The sequence below is a fragment of the Myotis myotis genome, unplaced genomic scaffold (genome assembly GCF_014108235.1).
Source record: "Myotis myotis isolate mMyoMyo1 unplaced genomic scaffold, mMyoMyo1.p scaffold_m19_p_1, whole genome shotgun sequence".
In the NCBI taxonomy this organism is placed as follows: Eukaryota; Metazoa; Chordata; class Mammalia; order Chiroptera; family Vespertilionidae; genus Myotis; species Myotis myotis.
In genome coordinates, this window is record NW_023416313.1 from 218,234,682 (window position 1) to 218,250,225 (window position 15,544).

The 15,544-nt window shown below is 41.5% G+C and overlaps 1 protein-coding gene across 2 annotated transcripts in view; it reads right to left on the reverse strand.

The window, feature by feature from the left end:
• Positions 1 to 1,130: 1,130 nt before the first annotated feature.
• Positions 1,131 to 15,544, reverse strand: part of GOLGA5 (golgin A5) — a 31,387-nt gene continuing 16,973 nt past the window's right edge. For both annotated transcript variants that reach the window (XM_036316241.1, XM_036316250.1), the window contains exons 8-13: positions 13,677 to 13,805; positions 10,561 to 10,659; positions 8,774 to 8,999; positions 6,688 to 6,793; positions 3,295 to 3,358; positions 1,131 to 1,593 (exon numbers count right to left, since the gene is read on the reverse strand). In XM_036316241.1, coding sequence (XP_036172134.1) covers positions 1,513 to 1,593; positions 3,295 to 3,358; positions 6,688 to 6,793; positions 8,774 to 8,999; positions 10,561 to 10,659; positions 13,677 to 13,805 — 705 coding nt within the window. In that variant the 3' untranslated portion in view covers positions 1,131 to 1,512. The remainder of the gene's footprint in view (positions 1,594 to 3,294; positions 3,359 to 6,687; positions 6,794 to 8,773; positions 9,000 to 10,560; positions 10,660 to 13,676; positions 13,806 to 15,544) is intronic.

Here is a 15,544-nt window from a genome sequence, read left to right on the forward strand (position 1 = left end):
CGGCCAGGTTGCCCCCAACTGCCTCCCTCTGCCAGCCTGGTCGCCCCTAACTGGACCCCCGGCAACCCTGGTCGCCCCCAACTGCCCCCGCTGCTGACCTAGTCACCCCCAACTGCTCCCCCTGCCATCCTGGTCGCCCCACGCAGCCTGCTGTTCAGTTGTTTGGTCGTCCCTCACTAACCCCCCTGCCGGCCTGGTTGTAGGCAGCCATCTTGTGAGGGCGTGAGGGTCAATTTGCACTTTACCTCTTTATTATATAGGATCTGAAGAGAGACCACAAGAGCCCAGGGGGCAGAAAAAGAATTGAGATGTGTAGGAAAAAAGAAAAGTCAGAACAGACATTATATTGGACCTAAAGCAAAAAAGTCTCTCTTCAAAGAATAACTTCGTAATATCTCTGCACTGGAGTGTTTTAAAAATGCAAAGATTGCTGAAACAGATTCGATTTCTAAATGCACAAGCAGGGCTATGGATGTCCTGGGGTAGAGGCGGGAGGTGTAGGCTGAGAAAAGGAAAAAGGGCGGAGGAAGGTGATGAATGACTGAGAATGGGAGGAATTTGGTGCGGGGTCGGGGAGGGGAAACAGTGCACACACTGGGCCAGGGCAGCCCACTGAGAGCCAACCACGAGCGACACCAGCTGCTGCCATCCGCTCGATCGTCTGGCCATCTGGAACGGTCTGGCTTAATGGGGATAAAAAACTGTTATTTTTAAAAAAGGTAAATGCACAGTAAATTTTATGTTTATAAAAAGATTTATATCAATCAGGCCTTTAACATGTCAAAGTAAATTTGCAAAGTTTGCCCTGGCCGGCGTGGTTCAGTGGTTGGAGTGTTGGCCTGTGCGCTGGAGGGTCTCAGGTTCGATTTCCAGTCAAGGGCACGTACCTGGGTTGCAGGTTATATCCCTGCCTGGTCCCCCTCCCTGAGGTTGGGATGCATGCAGGAGGCAACCAATTGATGCATCTCCCTCACACTGATGTTTTGTTCTCCTCTCTCTCTGCCCCTCCCTTCCACTCTAAAAAAATAATGGGAAAAAAAAATATCCTCACTCTTTGGGTGAAGTATATCAAAAGGGGAAAAAAGTGTATTTGTAAAGTTAAGTAGAGGAAAATACAAAAGCAGACAGAATTATCAAAAAGAAAACCTTTTATTTATGTCACTAAATACAATTAGTTTCCCTGATTACAACCCATAATGAGTATCAGTAAAATACAGGCTGGTCTGTACAGAGGTGAACCACCCAGCATCTGTGTGTACATATATACATGGAACCACCAATCTCAGAAAAGGCAGAGCTGAGCTTGTTAAATTACTGTTTGTTTTAGAAACTCTTACCATTTGAGGGAAATTAGAGGAAGATTTAGGTAGCAGAGTATAATAACTTAAAAAGTTAAAAGCTTGTAGTGATAAAATAATCTTGGGCACCTCCTCAGGAATTTGAAGCCATTGACCTGTTACAGATCCAAAGTCTGGAAAAAGACAACCAATCATTGCAACAACTGGGTTCAGTTCATTTGCCATGGGGTTGGTCATGGTGCATTTCCGGTGTATAAGTCAACAAAACAATCATGACCCAGAGGTGAAGCAAAGCCTAAAGAAAGAAAAGGTAATTTGTGGATTAGTCAGTGATCCCATCTTCACCACAGGCCCAGTGAGAGGTGCATGGAGGGCAGGAACCACATCTTGGTTGTCTGTGTGTTCCTGTCCAGCACTGTGCCGGTAACATTCCAGGGGCTCAGTGCGTGTTTATTGGGTAACTAATGAAGAAATAGATGTACAACCGATGGAGGGTAGTAGTTACAATTCCTGCATATTTCTCAGTCAAGAGGAGAAAAGTCCTCAACTCATTCGTGATAAGCACCTGGGCCCCAAACAACCAGGTGATTAACGGCTGGAGAGCCATGCAGTGGCTGGGGAGGCTCTTTAAGAGCAGGCAGAGCTGGTGTTCTGAAAGAGGGCCTGGCCATGCTTTGGTGAAGAGGGGTGGGAAGACGTGCTCGACAGGAATGCTGTGCCAGGTTCCAGAGGGGATTTGGGGTCCAGCACAGGACCTCCACTGACAGGCCCACTAGCTCCCTCGTGGCCGGGGGGCAACGGCGTGAGGCTCCATCGCTCAGGCATCACTGGCGTGAAGCATCACGTCTCATGCTGACAGAGCACATGTTCTTCAGAATCTCCCACCGGAAATCAACCCAGATGTGGACACATTCTGAATCCTTTCTGAGGCCAATCTTTTTCCTCTCATTCTCTCCACCCCCACTTCTTAAAAACTTTTTTTTTTTAAAGGAGTAACTCTTCCCTCTAGTGGATCAGAGAGAAATTTCTTTCTAAGGGTGCTTTTATTCCTTTTGAAGAAGAAAATGCCTGTTTTAATTCAACCCAACTACTTTTAGCATCCCCATTCAGAACAGTGAGTGAGTTTTTTAGGCTCATAGGACACGTGAAATGGCATGCCTGACTCTGGTAACCATTATTAGAGCTAAAAAATCTGAGAGAAAATAAATCAACCTTGAGACTGTTTTAGAAAACAAAGCAAAACACATGAAAGCAACTTTACATCAAGATAAAAATAAAATCGTTTTGTATTGTATTTTTTATCATAAGAGGGGCTCAGCAATGGAGTTAACTGTTAAACTGCACTAAAGTTAATTTTATTGTAGGAAAAGTCTTTGAGCAATTTATATTTTAGACATAACAAATTGTTATTTTCACTTGCATTACTAAAAATGAATTATCTTTCAAAACTGACTGCTAAACTTTCAGTCAAAAAGACCAGCAGCTGCCTGGCTGGTATAACTCAGTGGTTGAGCCTCAACCCATGAACCAGGAGGTCATGTTCAATTCCTGGTGAGGGCACATGCCTGGGTTGCAGGCTCGATCCCCAGTAGGGGGCATGCAGGAGGCAGCCAGTCATGATTTTCCCATCATTGATGTTTCTGTCTCTCTCTCTCTCCCTCTCCCTTCCTCTCTCTCTGAAGTAAATAAAAACATATTTTATTTTTTAAATATATTTTATTGATTTTTTACAGAGAGGGAGGGAGAGGAATAGAGAGGTAGAAACATTGATCAGCTGCCTCCTGCACAACCCCTACTGGGGATGTGCCCGCAACCAAGGTACATGCCCTTGACCGGAATGGAACCTAGGACCCTTCAGTCAGCAGGCCGGCACTCTATCCACTGAGCCAAACCAGTTAGGGCAATAAAAACATATTTTAAATAAAAAGACCAACAGCTGAAAAAATCCTAGTTAAAAATCAAGTGCAGCATTGTTTTTTAAGACAAGTTCACTTACCATATATATAATTACAAAAACTCGTGCTATGGGGTATCTTCGGAGAAAAATTCCCAGACGGATACTGTGCAAACGGTAGTGGGGTGGAGAGAAGAGAAAAGAAGAGAGTTAGACTAACAACAGATCTACCTGTGGTAATGTCTAATAATGCTTTTTGACATTTCCCTCATTTATACTAGTTCTGTGGCCACCATAAAGATTTATTTATAGTAGATTAAATAATTATTTGAAATAATCATATAGAAATGCCATAGTGTAAACAAATACTTTTATCATCAACTTCGATTTAGCTTTTAAACAACTTGGTCCTTCTCTAAATCATTTTTTCTTTTAGGAACTAAGTTATAAAACACAAGGTAAATGTGAAAACAAGAACAGGAGAAAGTCTAGTTGGAATCAATCTGCAAATTACTAATCAAAAAGCTTTTGTATGGATACTATGCTTCCCAAAGACACAAAACTACAGAAAACCAAGTAAACACTTAAACAAATGAAGTGTGAGGAGCAATATGATGTCCAGACCTTGCCACTCACACCTTTTTCCATTCCCCTATCAAGATGGACACAGGGACAAGCAAATACACCTTCTCTACCTTACCGTTTCTCTGACTGCCACTAGCACAATGCCTTGTATACTGGCTCTCTAAAAATTATGTAGGCTGAATAAATGAAAGTTGAAATAGATGTGCATATTAATTTGGAGATGACTATGGCATCATTGGTCCAAGACTTTGGGAATCTTAGTAAATCCTCCTCCTTATATGTAACACCACAGCTATATTCTGATACATAAAGGTAAAAAAGATTGCTCTTTTATGCAATAACTCATTGAAACCGTGTTTAATTATAAGACAAAAGAGTTTAGTAGGATATTTAGACATGAACTTTATCAATGCTATATATAAACTGTTAAGACATTTTTCCCTTTAAAAGGTAATAAGACAAATTATTAATCTTTTATTATTATACCACTTGACAGCGAAATAAATTGTTATTTATGGTTAGCACATGTATGAAAATGATAACGGGGGTGGTTTAGATTAAATCTGTAGGAGTCCCTGAGCATCAATGAATGTTTGGTGGTTTCTTCTAGCAAGTCTTTTGCTTCATTTATTTTGGTTGCTAAGTACAGAGCTCCACCTTTATCTGGGTGATTCAAAATCATGATTCTCTGTGAGCTGTTCTAATCTCGGCCTTGCCAGCAGATGGGTTCACATCCAAAATAAGAATAGCTTCTCGCCGACTTGTTTTCTGTTCAAATCCTCCTTTATAGGATAGTAGGATGAAAGGCGAGGTGTGAAATCTTCTGTGATTACTTGTTCTACAGGTTTCCAGGCCTGAATTGCACAGTGACCTGCGTATGCAAAAGCTGCAATACCCAATCTTGCAGCATCAAGCTTCTGGCCATCCTTGGTCGATCTCCAAGTCCGCCCATGTGGTCAAGGGAGGTGAGTACTCAGCATAACACCAGCATCGCCAGTGGGGGTGATGCTGCCAAGGGCAGCCGTGGCACTGCAGCAGAGGGAGACCTAAAACCCTTTTCTGACAATTATCTAAGACCTTTATTAACAGGTGCTTGCCATCTGTTGAATTCTTTTAAAAAAATCAAGTTGTACACTTTTATTACAAATTAAAAATGAGGTTCTTAAAATATCTCAACTTGCCAGGTATAAAACAATTTAAAAACCTCTAAAGGTGTATCAAGAAAAACCAGGCTTTTTTTTTTTTTTTTTAACATGTTTGTCATTACCAAAAAAGAGACATCTTTAGGTAAAAATATTAAAGTCCCCATGCTGCATAGCTGGTCAATGGGCAAAAAGCAAGAGCTTAAGATCTTCAGCTCCAATCTTTTTTGTTGTTGTTAATCTCACATGAGGCTATTTTTTCCATTGCTTTTTCAGAGAGTGGGAGGTGTGTGTGTGTGTATAGAGAGAGAGAAATATCAATGTGAGAGAGAGACACATCAACTGGTTGCCTCCCGCATGTGCCCCCCAGGGACAGGGAGCAAACCCACAGCCCAGGTACATGCCCTTGACTGGGAATCAAACCCAAGACCCTTGGGTGCACAGGCTGATGCTCTAACCACTTAGGAACACTGGCCAGGCATGGTCATTTAATATTGCTGGAATTTGATCTTCATTTCTTCTTGTTGGATGTCTAAACCGGATAGTAGAGATGGTAAGCTGGCGTTTACTCAGCCCTGCTTTGCTCAGCTTTGGGAGATGAATTCTCAGCTGGCGGATCAGCTGCTTTGGTCTCAGTGGCATCTTGTGTTTAGGGCTGTCTAGGCATCTGCATACATTGCAACAGTACTGATGTCGAGGTAGCTGTTGACCTTGGGTCTCTGATAATCCTGCTGGCAACGGTATGGAGGACCCTCTGACGTGAAGAGCATCTATGATGCCTATGGTCTGCGGCCTATTTACTTCCTTGCACTGGACTCCACAAGGGCCTGTAACATTTGCTGCCTCCACACCCTTTTCTCCTTTAACTACATCAAACCCGTAACCTTTCCTTCTCCTACACTGTGAGGGTACTTCCTGGGGTTCTCCTTCTTTATGGCAGTCTGGTGTACAAATACATCTTCTTTGGTGTCATTTCTGTTGATTAAACCATATCCGACTCTTACACTGAACCATTTTACTGCTCCAAAAATCTTCGTTGCAATGATTTTGTCCCTGCTGGCCGGTGCCCAGGGTATGAGGCTACCTGGGCTGGCACTCCCTGTGCCACTGCCTGTGGTGCCAGACATGGTGTTGGCAATGCTGAGGGTGGGAGTGGCAGGCCTCCCTGCTGATGGTCGGGGTGACGGTGACTGGGGCTGTCTGCAGCAGCTGCGGCTCCTCCTAGGGTGTGATGGTAACTAGGCCGGAGCGATGGCAGTGCAGCTGCTTGGAACTCTCTAGGGTCCTCTCTTCACTCCCGATAAACTCTAAAACATTTTCTATGTAAGGTGGATGTCTGCTAGTATAAAAAGTTTATTTATAAGTATATACATAACATAAATTATGTATTATTTATGTAACATAAAAAACATATTACAATGAGTACTGTTCATTAGTAGCATCTTTTATTCTAATCACATGACAAATGAGATAAAGCATTCAAATGGATGCATTTACATGTAATACAGACTTTCTCAATAAAAGTTAATGAGTTTTTAAATAGAGTTTATTACAGAAAGAAACGGTCAGGATTAATCATCTTCAATAAGTAAAGGCACTGGCAGACCTCTGAAAGCAATTTCATGACACTGAAATACCATGAAAGGAATAAGGTAAATGCCACTTAAATATCAGCTCTATCTGATGGGACTCACAATGATGGAAACCACTAGAAAAGGTTATAAAAATATTTGATGGTCCATCACTCATCGTTACTGGAAGGACTTACCTAAATTGGTCAATTGAACTAGCAGCTTTGCGGACTCTTCCATACATTCCTGCCAGGCTAGTTTCTGTGTCATTAAAAAGAACAGGAACGTTTCGCAGACGTGCCCCTGTTTAAAGAAAATAATGAATGGAGGTACAGACAGCAAAATGAATTTTCTAACAAGATTACAGTGAATATACATTAAGTTACATGTGGAAGAAATTCTCAGGGCCAACTTTCTAAGTATTACATCCAGAGATAAAATCATAAAAAAAAACAGGTAAATTTGATTATATGAAATGTTTGAACTTCCATATCCAAAAAATCAAAATGTAAAAACTAGAAAAATTATTTCTCTATGAAATTAGCAAAAATTAAAGTTTATAAATACCAAGTTTCGTCACAGTCAATACTAATGGACACAACTCCTGTGCTAGTAAGAATGGCCTTTCTACAAAGCCCATGACTCCCACATCTCATCTCCAGCCCAGACCCCTCCCAACTCGACTTGTCCAATCACCTGCTCCATTTCCCTCTGGATGTCTAACAGTCATCTCAAACTGAGCATGCCGAGACCATGGTACTGACTGCTCGCCCCTGCTGCCAACCCACTCGGCCTGCAGTTCTCCCATCTCAGACATGAGAACTCCATCCTTCCACCTGCTCAGGCCTCCGCCTTGACTCCTTTCTTCCTATCAAACTTCACAATCTGCCAGCAAATGCTGCCGGCTCACCTTTACCGTAAATCCTCACACTCCCCACTCTGGTCTGAACCACCATCATTTCTCACACGGATTAATACAACAGTCTTCCTGGTCCCGCCTCCGCTCTTAGTTCTTTGTAGTCTATTATGGACTTGGCGGCCAGAGGTATCTTGTTAAAATACAGGCTACGTCAGCCGCCCTTCTCAAGGCCCTCCAGTGGCTTTCCCTTCCGCCAGAGAAGTCGTCCTACAGGCCTAAACAGCCCCCTCCAAGCTCCCTGAATTCACCTTACACTCCGCTCCCCGCACTCCTGCTGGCCTCCCTGCTGTTCCTGCAACATGCCAGCAACATTCCCGCCTCAGGGCCTTTGCACTGCTCTTCTCCCTCCCTGGAACACTCTTCCTGTGGATCTCCTCATCGTCTACTATCTTACCTCCTACCTTTTCAACGAGGTCTTCCTGGACCACCCTAAAGTACAATCCTTTCTCCACACTCCGCACCCGGTGTCTCCCTTCCTCAGCGGCACATACCACCATCTCACATTGTTCTTTACTGCCTGCGTCCTCCACCTGCATTCCTCTCCACACCACCAGAATGGAAGATCCGCAGAGCAGAGATTTTGGTCTCTTTTGTTGCCCAATGTCTAGGATAGTACCTGGGTACAAACTAGGCACTTAATAATTATTTGCTGATTTTGCCACTAAAAATCAAAAGCTTTCAAATGTGTACTATTCACCCAGCATTCCATTTCTAATCATTTATCCCAAGAAAATAAGAGATATAGAGAAAATATTTTCCTCAGAACTGCTATATTAGCGACAAAAATGGCAACAATCTAAATTCCCAACCATAAGGAACTGATCAAACAAATTACAGTATTTACACAACAGATTCCTATAAAGCAATGTATAAGCTATACTATGAAACTTATTTATATGAAAAAAGTTAAAAATCAATAAAACAGGCCTCTTTTCTCCAAGTCCCATACTAGTGAGAGATATTAATCAGTTCACAGTCCAATTTACTAATGATCATATCAAACAGCACATGGCCCCATCTTCACATCAGGAGAAAAGCGGGTGTTTCGTTGGATAAAACCTCTTTCTTAATAAAAATGGTGTTTTTTTAACTTATCAAAATCGCGTCTGAATTAGCAACATTAGGAATTAAGGTAACAAAACATTTTTGTTTTTGTTTTTTAATCGTCACCTGAGGATATTTTTCCATTGATTTTTAGGGAGAGTGGAAGAGAGAGGGAAAGACAGAGAGAAACATCAATGTGAGAGAAACACATCGACTGGTTGCCTCCCCCAAGCACCCCGACCAGGGCCCAGGCCGGGGAGGAGCCTGCAATCAAGGTACGTGCCCTTGACTGGAATTGAACCGGCCGTTCTTTCTATTACCTTCGCCATTGTCAACTCCAGACATATTGATGGAAGACCCAGTGCTCCCGGCTCCAGTGGCCAATTTCATCTGCTGCTCGAGGCGCTCCAGCTGGAAGACCAGCGAGTTCTTCTCAGTGCTGAGGCTCTCCAGCATGGTCTGCTTCTGGATGAGAGTCTCTGTCAGCTGGTGGAGTCGACTCTCCAACTCGGACTGGCTGCTATTGCTTAGGGTTTTATTGGTAAGCTGAAAGGCAACAGTTCATAGAAGTATTACATAAAGCCGGTCATACAACACAGAGACCACACTGCCACATCCCAACAGGTGAACTGTGGTATTCACTGATTTCTCAGAACTCTGTAATGATTCTTTCATTTTCTACAGAAGCAATTTTCAAACTGTATTAGTGGGTCACAAAATCAACTTGTTGGTTCACAATCGACCCGTTAAAAAGTAGAACAGAATGGGACGTATCAGAGCGTACAGCACATGGTATGTGAGAGTATTGTTTTTGTAAAATTTCTTTGCAACGTAAAATTAGTTTTGTACGTTGTAAGAACGTACGTCATGGTCAAAAATATCTGAAAGCACTGATCAATGGGACATAGTTGAAACAACGGTTGTGCAAAGACCACTCACTCCCAGTGGTTTTCGTCCCTGCGCTGCGATTTCCTAGCTACCTGACTTGGACAAACTGCTATACCTCTCTGAATCTGTTTCCTCCAGTGAGGACAAATGCGCTTGCTGTCTGTTTCCTCATGTGCTAAGTGAGGACAGCAGTGCCTGTTGCACGTGGTATTTAGGGATATTAAATGAGAATTTCCTAGGGTCTGGTGACGGTTGTTAGTAATTTCCTTCTCATTGCATCTTCTATTTGTTCTAATCTGTCACCATTTCCCTCTTCCACTCAGCTGTCCACATTTCCCGCTTGGAAAATTCAGTCCCCTTCTCTTATCTAGGCTCTACCTGCCTTCAGAGCCTCTTCCTTGAAGCCTTTTCCAACCACTCTAGCCCGAGCTGACTTCAGCCTTCTTTTAGACTCCCAGGAACTGCCTCCGCATTTATCAATCACTTTGGTAACACTGTTTAAAGGAGTCCATTACTTATTGAGTCAATCGCCTGAAGAGAAGGGAGGAAAGGACAATCTACAACTACGGAGTAAGCGAAAGCATGATTTTGGCAATTAATGATCAAGACTGGTAAACTTGGGTGCTAGGCACAGGCTGTTTTCTGCATGTTTCACATTTTCAGAGTTACAAAGAGGTCTTGCTGACTTCATGAAAGACCTATCAATTGCTAATAGAAAGATTTATCCCTGGATTTTTCTTAGGAAAGAGAAAACACATTTATGAAACTGGTAATCTGCATAATCCCCACTGAAGTTAGAAGGTATTGGGATACTTCACATCTCCCTGAGTGACTCTGGCTACAAGATCTATAATAATAAAAGTGTAATATGCTAATTAGACCGGACAGCCGAATGACCTTCTGGACGTCCTTCCGGACGACCTTCCGGACAAAGAAGGGGTTGGGAGGGCTGAGAGCAGCCGCCACAGCTACGTGGGCCGAGCCCCTTGCACAAATTTCATGCATCGGGCCTCTAGTACTTTTATAAGAAGCAAGCCACAGAATAGAGCAAGTGCAGACTCATAGATGAAAACTCTTTATCAGGTTGAAAATAACACTGTACCACTGCAACAAGAAAACTCAGATGAAAATATGGAAAAAGAAGATCTTACTGTATTCTTTGGAAAAATGTGGCTTTACAATGAATGGTATCTTTGCCGAAGTTGTAAATGACACATACCTGATTCCTAAGTTTCTGAATTTCTTCTTCTCGATCTTTAATTCTGCTTTGCAATGTGTTCTTTGTTCGATAAAGATCTTCTTCTATGTAATGGAATTCCTACAAAGTGAGGCACAAAATGAAAGTTAAAACAGCGTTCCTTCCCTATTCCATCCCCAGAACCTAAAACAGTGCCTGACACACAGTAGACATCAATATGGGCTGAGTATATACTGAATGAATAAATGAACAGATTTGGATGGGTCTGATGAAAAGTTATACTTCAGCATCATGTATCAATTTGTACATTAATGTTTAAGCACAAGTCTTTACGTGGTCATATGTTTTAAATTTTTCTAGAACTGCTACTGGATCATCATATGATAAGTGTATGTCTAACTTAAAGGAAGAAAACCTGAAAATTGTTTTCCAAAACCTGTACCAGTTTGCATTCCCACAGCAATATGAGAGCATGCCAGTTCTTCCGCATCCTTCCCACACTTGGTGTTGTCAGTCTCTGTAAGTGTAGCTAATCTAGTTGGGTATGTGGTGCTATCTCATTGAGGTTTCACTTTGCATTTCCCTAATTAATGATGTTGAGTAGCTTATTCATGTGCTTATTTGTATCAGGCAATATCTTGTACCTATTTTGCACTGTCATTAATAAAAGAGAGAAAGAAACAAAGAAATACCTCTGGGTTCACTATCAACTGCATTAAACCACTGCTAGTCTGTACAATAAATACGATCATTCAGAGTCAAGTCGAATTTAAAAACAAAGCACATCCAGGAAAGAAAGAGTAATTAGTTAGCTAAGTACCTTTAAAAGCATTATGTAGCATAGGGAATATAGTCAATTATATTGTTAATAACTTTGCATGGTGACAGATGGTAACATCCTGGGGGTCATTTTGCAATGTATATAAATATCAAATCACTATAATGTACACCTAAAACTAATGGTATATTGTATGACAATTTTAAAAAGCATTATGCTTCACTGTGTTGGGAGCTTCATATAGCTCCTTCAGTAAAAGGAGCTGTATGAAGACATACATGTGAGATGGACTAAGCTTCCAGAGATACTTTAGAACAGGGGTCCTCAAACTTTTTAAACAGGGGGCCAGTTCACTGTCCCTCAGACCGTTGGAGAGCCGGACTATAGTTTAAAAAAAAAACTATGAACAAATTCCTATGCACACAGCGGCGGCAAAAACACCTGGCAGGCCGCATATAGCCCGCGGGCCGTAGTTTGAGGACCCCTGCTAGACATTTAGTTCAACTTGCTCATTTCACAGACTGTAAAAACTGAGATAAGTGAAAAAAATAAAATTAAAAAAAAGAGAGAGAGAAAATGACCCTAGCCGGTTTGGCTCAGTGGATAGAGCGTCAGGCTGTAGACTAAAGGGTCCTGAGTTCGATTCCTGCCAAGGGCATATGCCCGGGTTGTGGCTCGATCCCCTGTAAGGGGCGAGAGCAGAAGGCAGCCAATCAGTGATTCTCTCTCATCACTGATGTTTCCATCTCTCTCTTTCTCTCTGAAATCAATAAAAATATATTTTTTTAAAAAAGAGAGAAAATGAGGAAGGTAATTAGGGTAGAAGAATAATTTACAGGTATGCCTTATTTCTGAAGCTCCAGGTTAGCATGAAATTTAAGGTTGAAATTATCTAAACTGATAAAGAGCACTACAGGACATTTAATCTAGATGTTAAGTTCTTCACATCTAGAACATCTGTTTACTAAGTAAACAGCCACAGCTACATTCAGCTCCACTTTCTTCTACTCACCTCCCTCATTTTATAGAAGGGCACTGGAAATGAATGTGGTTGAAACCATGTGCCATAATAAAATGAAAGTTATCTCACTAACCACCAAGAATATAAAATGTTTGCCTTTAAATATATATGAGATCATTAAATAGATTAAAGTGCAATTTCTGAAAGGACAGCTAATCTTGTAATTAAATTAATATAGCCCATGATGTACTCTACAGGTTGCTACTGAGTTTTTCTCTTAATATGCAAAAAACAGATTTAAGTGCTATTTTCATAATAAAAACAAGTATTTCTCTGAGAATTGAACCAGTTTCAGAAAGAATAAATCCTAATGAAAAAAAAAATCTGCCAGGCCAGAATGGCTCAGTTGATTGAGTGCCGTCCTGTACTCCGAAAGGTTGCCAGTTCAATTCCCAGCCAGGGCACAAACCTGGGCTGCGATTTTGATCCCCAATTGGGGCACGTACAGAGGACAACCAATCAATGTTTCTCTTTCACATCGATGCTTCTCTCTCTCTGTCTCTCTCTGTTCCTCTCTTCCTCTCTCTAAGCATGTCCTCACATGATGATTTAAAAAAAAAATCTTTAAAGGACATAAATATGCAAAGCTGGAATAGTTTTATCTTCTATAAAATAAACAGGATAGTGATTTTATTGTGAGAAATGAAATAAGATAATGTAAATTAAGTGCCTCTAACAATGTCACTGCTCAGTAAATTATAGATGTTATTAATATTAGATAGAGAATCTTATTCTGAAAATGTGGCTATAAACATGTTTAACTGTGTTAATATGAAAACTACTATAGAAGTATATTAAAGTAAAATATACTTGGGGAGCAGACAACTGCTAATTGAACAATGAAATAGAATCTTAACCATGATTTGTAAGTATAATCTGTATAAGCACTTTTTCTCAATCAGAAAAAGTAATCTAATATGGTACTAATGTTATATCTCTATTAACTAGGAATTACTGTTGTGTCCAGAAAATACAAATGTAGTAAAATATAAAAATCAACTGATGTTTTTAAGTTTTCTATATGTATACACTCTGACAAACAAATATAAAAAAAATACGTAGTAGAAGAAAAACTCTAGGACAGGAATCCTGGATTCTACTCTATTCTGTAATTAGTTGTGTGAAATTAGGCAAGCCCCATAACCATTTTGTGCCTCTATTTTTCAGCTGTTAAAACAAACAATTAAAGAGCGTGGGACAGTGGTAGCAGCCAGGCCTGTCTACCACTAGTTCTCTAAGCACATCTCCTAAGAATGTCAGGAAGCTGCTTTACTGGGATGTGTCCTCGTGTGACAGCTGGGAGACAGTCTTCTCCAATAATCAATCTAAAATCCTTACCTGCTTCTGTCGGTCCAATTCTGCCTCAAGTTCTTGTTTAGATGCTTTATGTCCAGCTATTTGGTCTTGCAGATCTTGCAACTGTTCTCTTGTTGATTCTGCTTCACTGACCTGCTGAGCCTCCATATCCTAAAAAGATGAATCTTACATGTGAAAGCAATCAATAACTGTTCAGTTCAATATGTACTGAGCAATCATCACGCACCATGAACTGGAGTCAGCAGGCACGGGAGGGACTAAGATGAAAGACACGGTCTCAGCCTAAAAGGAGCATTTAAACTGACACTTCATTATATAATACTAGAGGCCCGGTACACGAAATTGGTACGGGGGGAGGGGGGGGTGTCCCACTGCCCAGCCTGCACCCTCTCCAATCTGGGACCTCCTGGGGGATGTCTGACTGCTAACATCCCTCTCACAATCCAGGACCACTGGCTCCTAACCACTTGCCTGCCTGCCTGCCTGCTTACCCCTAATCACTTCTGCCTGCCAGCCTGATCGCCCCCTAACCGCTCCCCTACCAGCCTGATTGACGCCTAACTGCTCCCCTGCTGCGACCCGCCTCCTCCACCAGGACCGGCCTCCTCCGCGCTGTGCGGAGCCATGGGACCTCCAGGCCTCACTGCATGGAGTGGCCGCCATGCCCCACCTCTGCTGTGCATGTTGCCATTTTGTGGTGGCCATCTTGTGATGACGTTGCGCATGAGGGCGCGAGGACCACCTAGGCTTTTATTAGTATAGATGGCAAATGGTGAGAGCAATGAACAAGATAGCATAGCTGCCATGGCACATAAACCATTTGGTTTAAGAAGTACGAGAAGATGGGGGGTGGCGGTAGCCAGGGAGAGGTCAATGGGTGGAAAAGGAGACCTATGTAATGCTATATATAATACTTTAAACAATAAAGAATTAAAAAAATAAAAGAAGTACGAAAAGACAGTGCCCCACTGGGAGATTTATATCTGTATTCAAAAGCTAGCAGTTTCAAAAAGAACTGAATTGCCTGGCCGGTGTGGCTCAGTAGTTGAGCATTTGAAATCAATAAAAAATATAATAATAAAAAAAAAAAGAACACATGTTCTGGAATCAGACAGACTAGGGATCACATCCTGGCTCTACCACTTTACAAGTCATGGGAAGTTACTTTCCTTCTTCACACCTATATTTCTTCAAACTGTCAAATGAAACTATATTATTTCCCTTACAGGGTTATGATAACAGATAAATGAAAGGAGATATATCTGTATCTATATATATATCGAGCTTAGTGGCTTAGTGCAGTGCCTATCATGGAAGTGCTCAGTAAATGATAGCTATTATAATTATTAACCATTCTCCTATTTTGCTAAACCTAATACTATAATCTTTATTATAGACTTGATAAACTTCTTGAAAAAGGGTAGGAAAATGGGTTAATGTCAACAATGAGGGTGGGGTAAGGATATTAATTTTTATTAATTCAGAGAGGAAGGGAGAGGGAGACAGAAACATCAATGATGAGAGAGAATCATTGATCAGCTGCCTCCTGCATGCCCCCTACTGGGGAGCAAGCCCTTATGAGGAATGTGCCAGGAATGTGCCCTTATGAGGAATTGAACGGTGACCTCCTGCTTCATGAGTTGATGCTGAGAGCCACTGAGAGCCACACATGCTGGGGAAGGATGTGATATTAAATAAACAAATACTTTTCACAATTCTACCCAAAAGACATGTTTGAAGAAGGCAAGGTATGAATAAAATTAACATCTATTTAATTTCTAAGTTCATGGGACTAAAATTGTTTGGAATTGAAAATTATTTACAGGAAAAAAAATCCTACTTTAAAGACTACAAGGACAGAGGTCTTTACCGGCTCTTCTAGTTGGCCA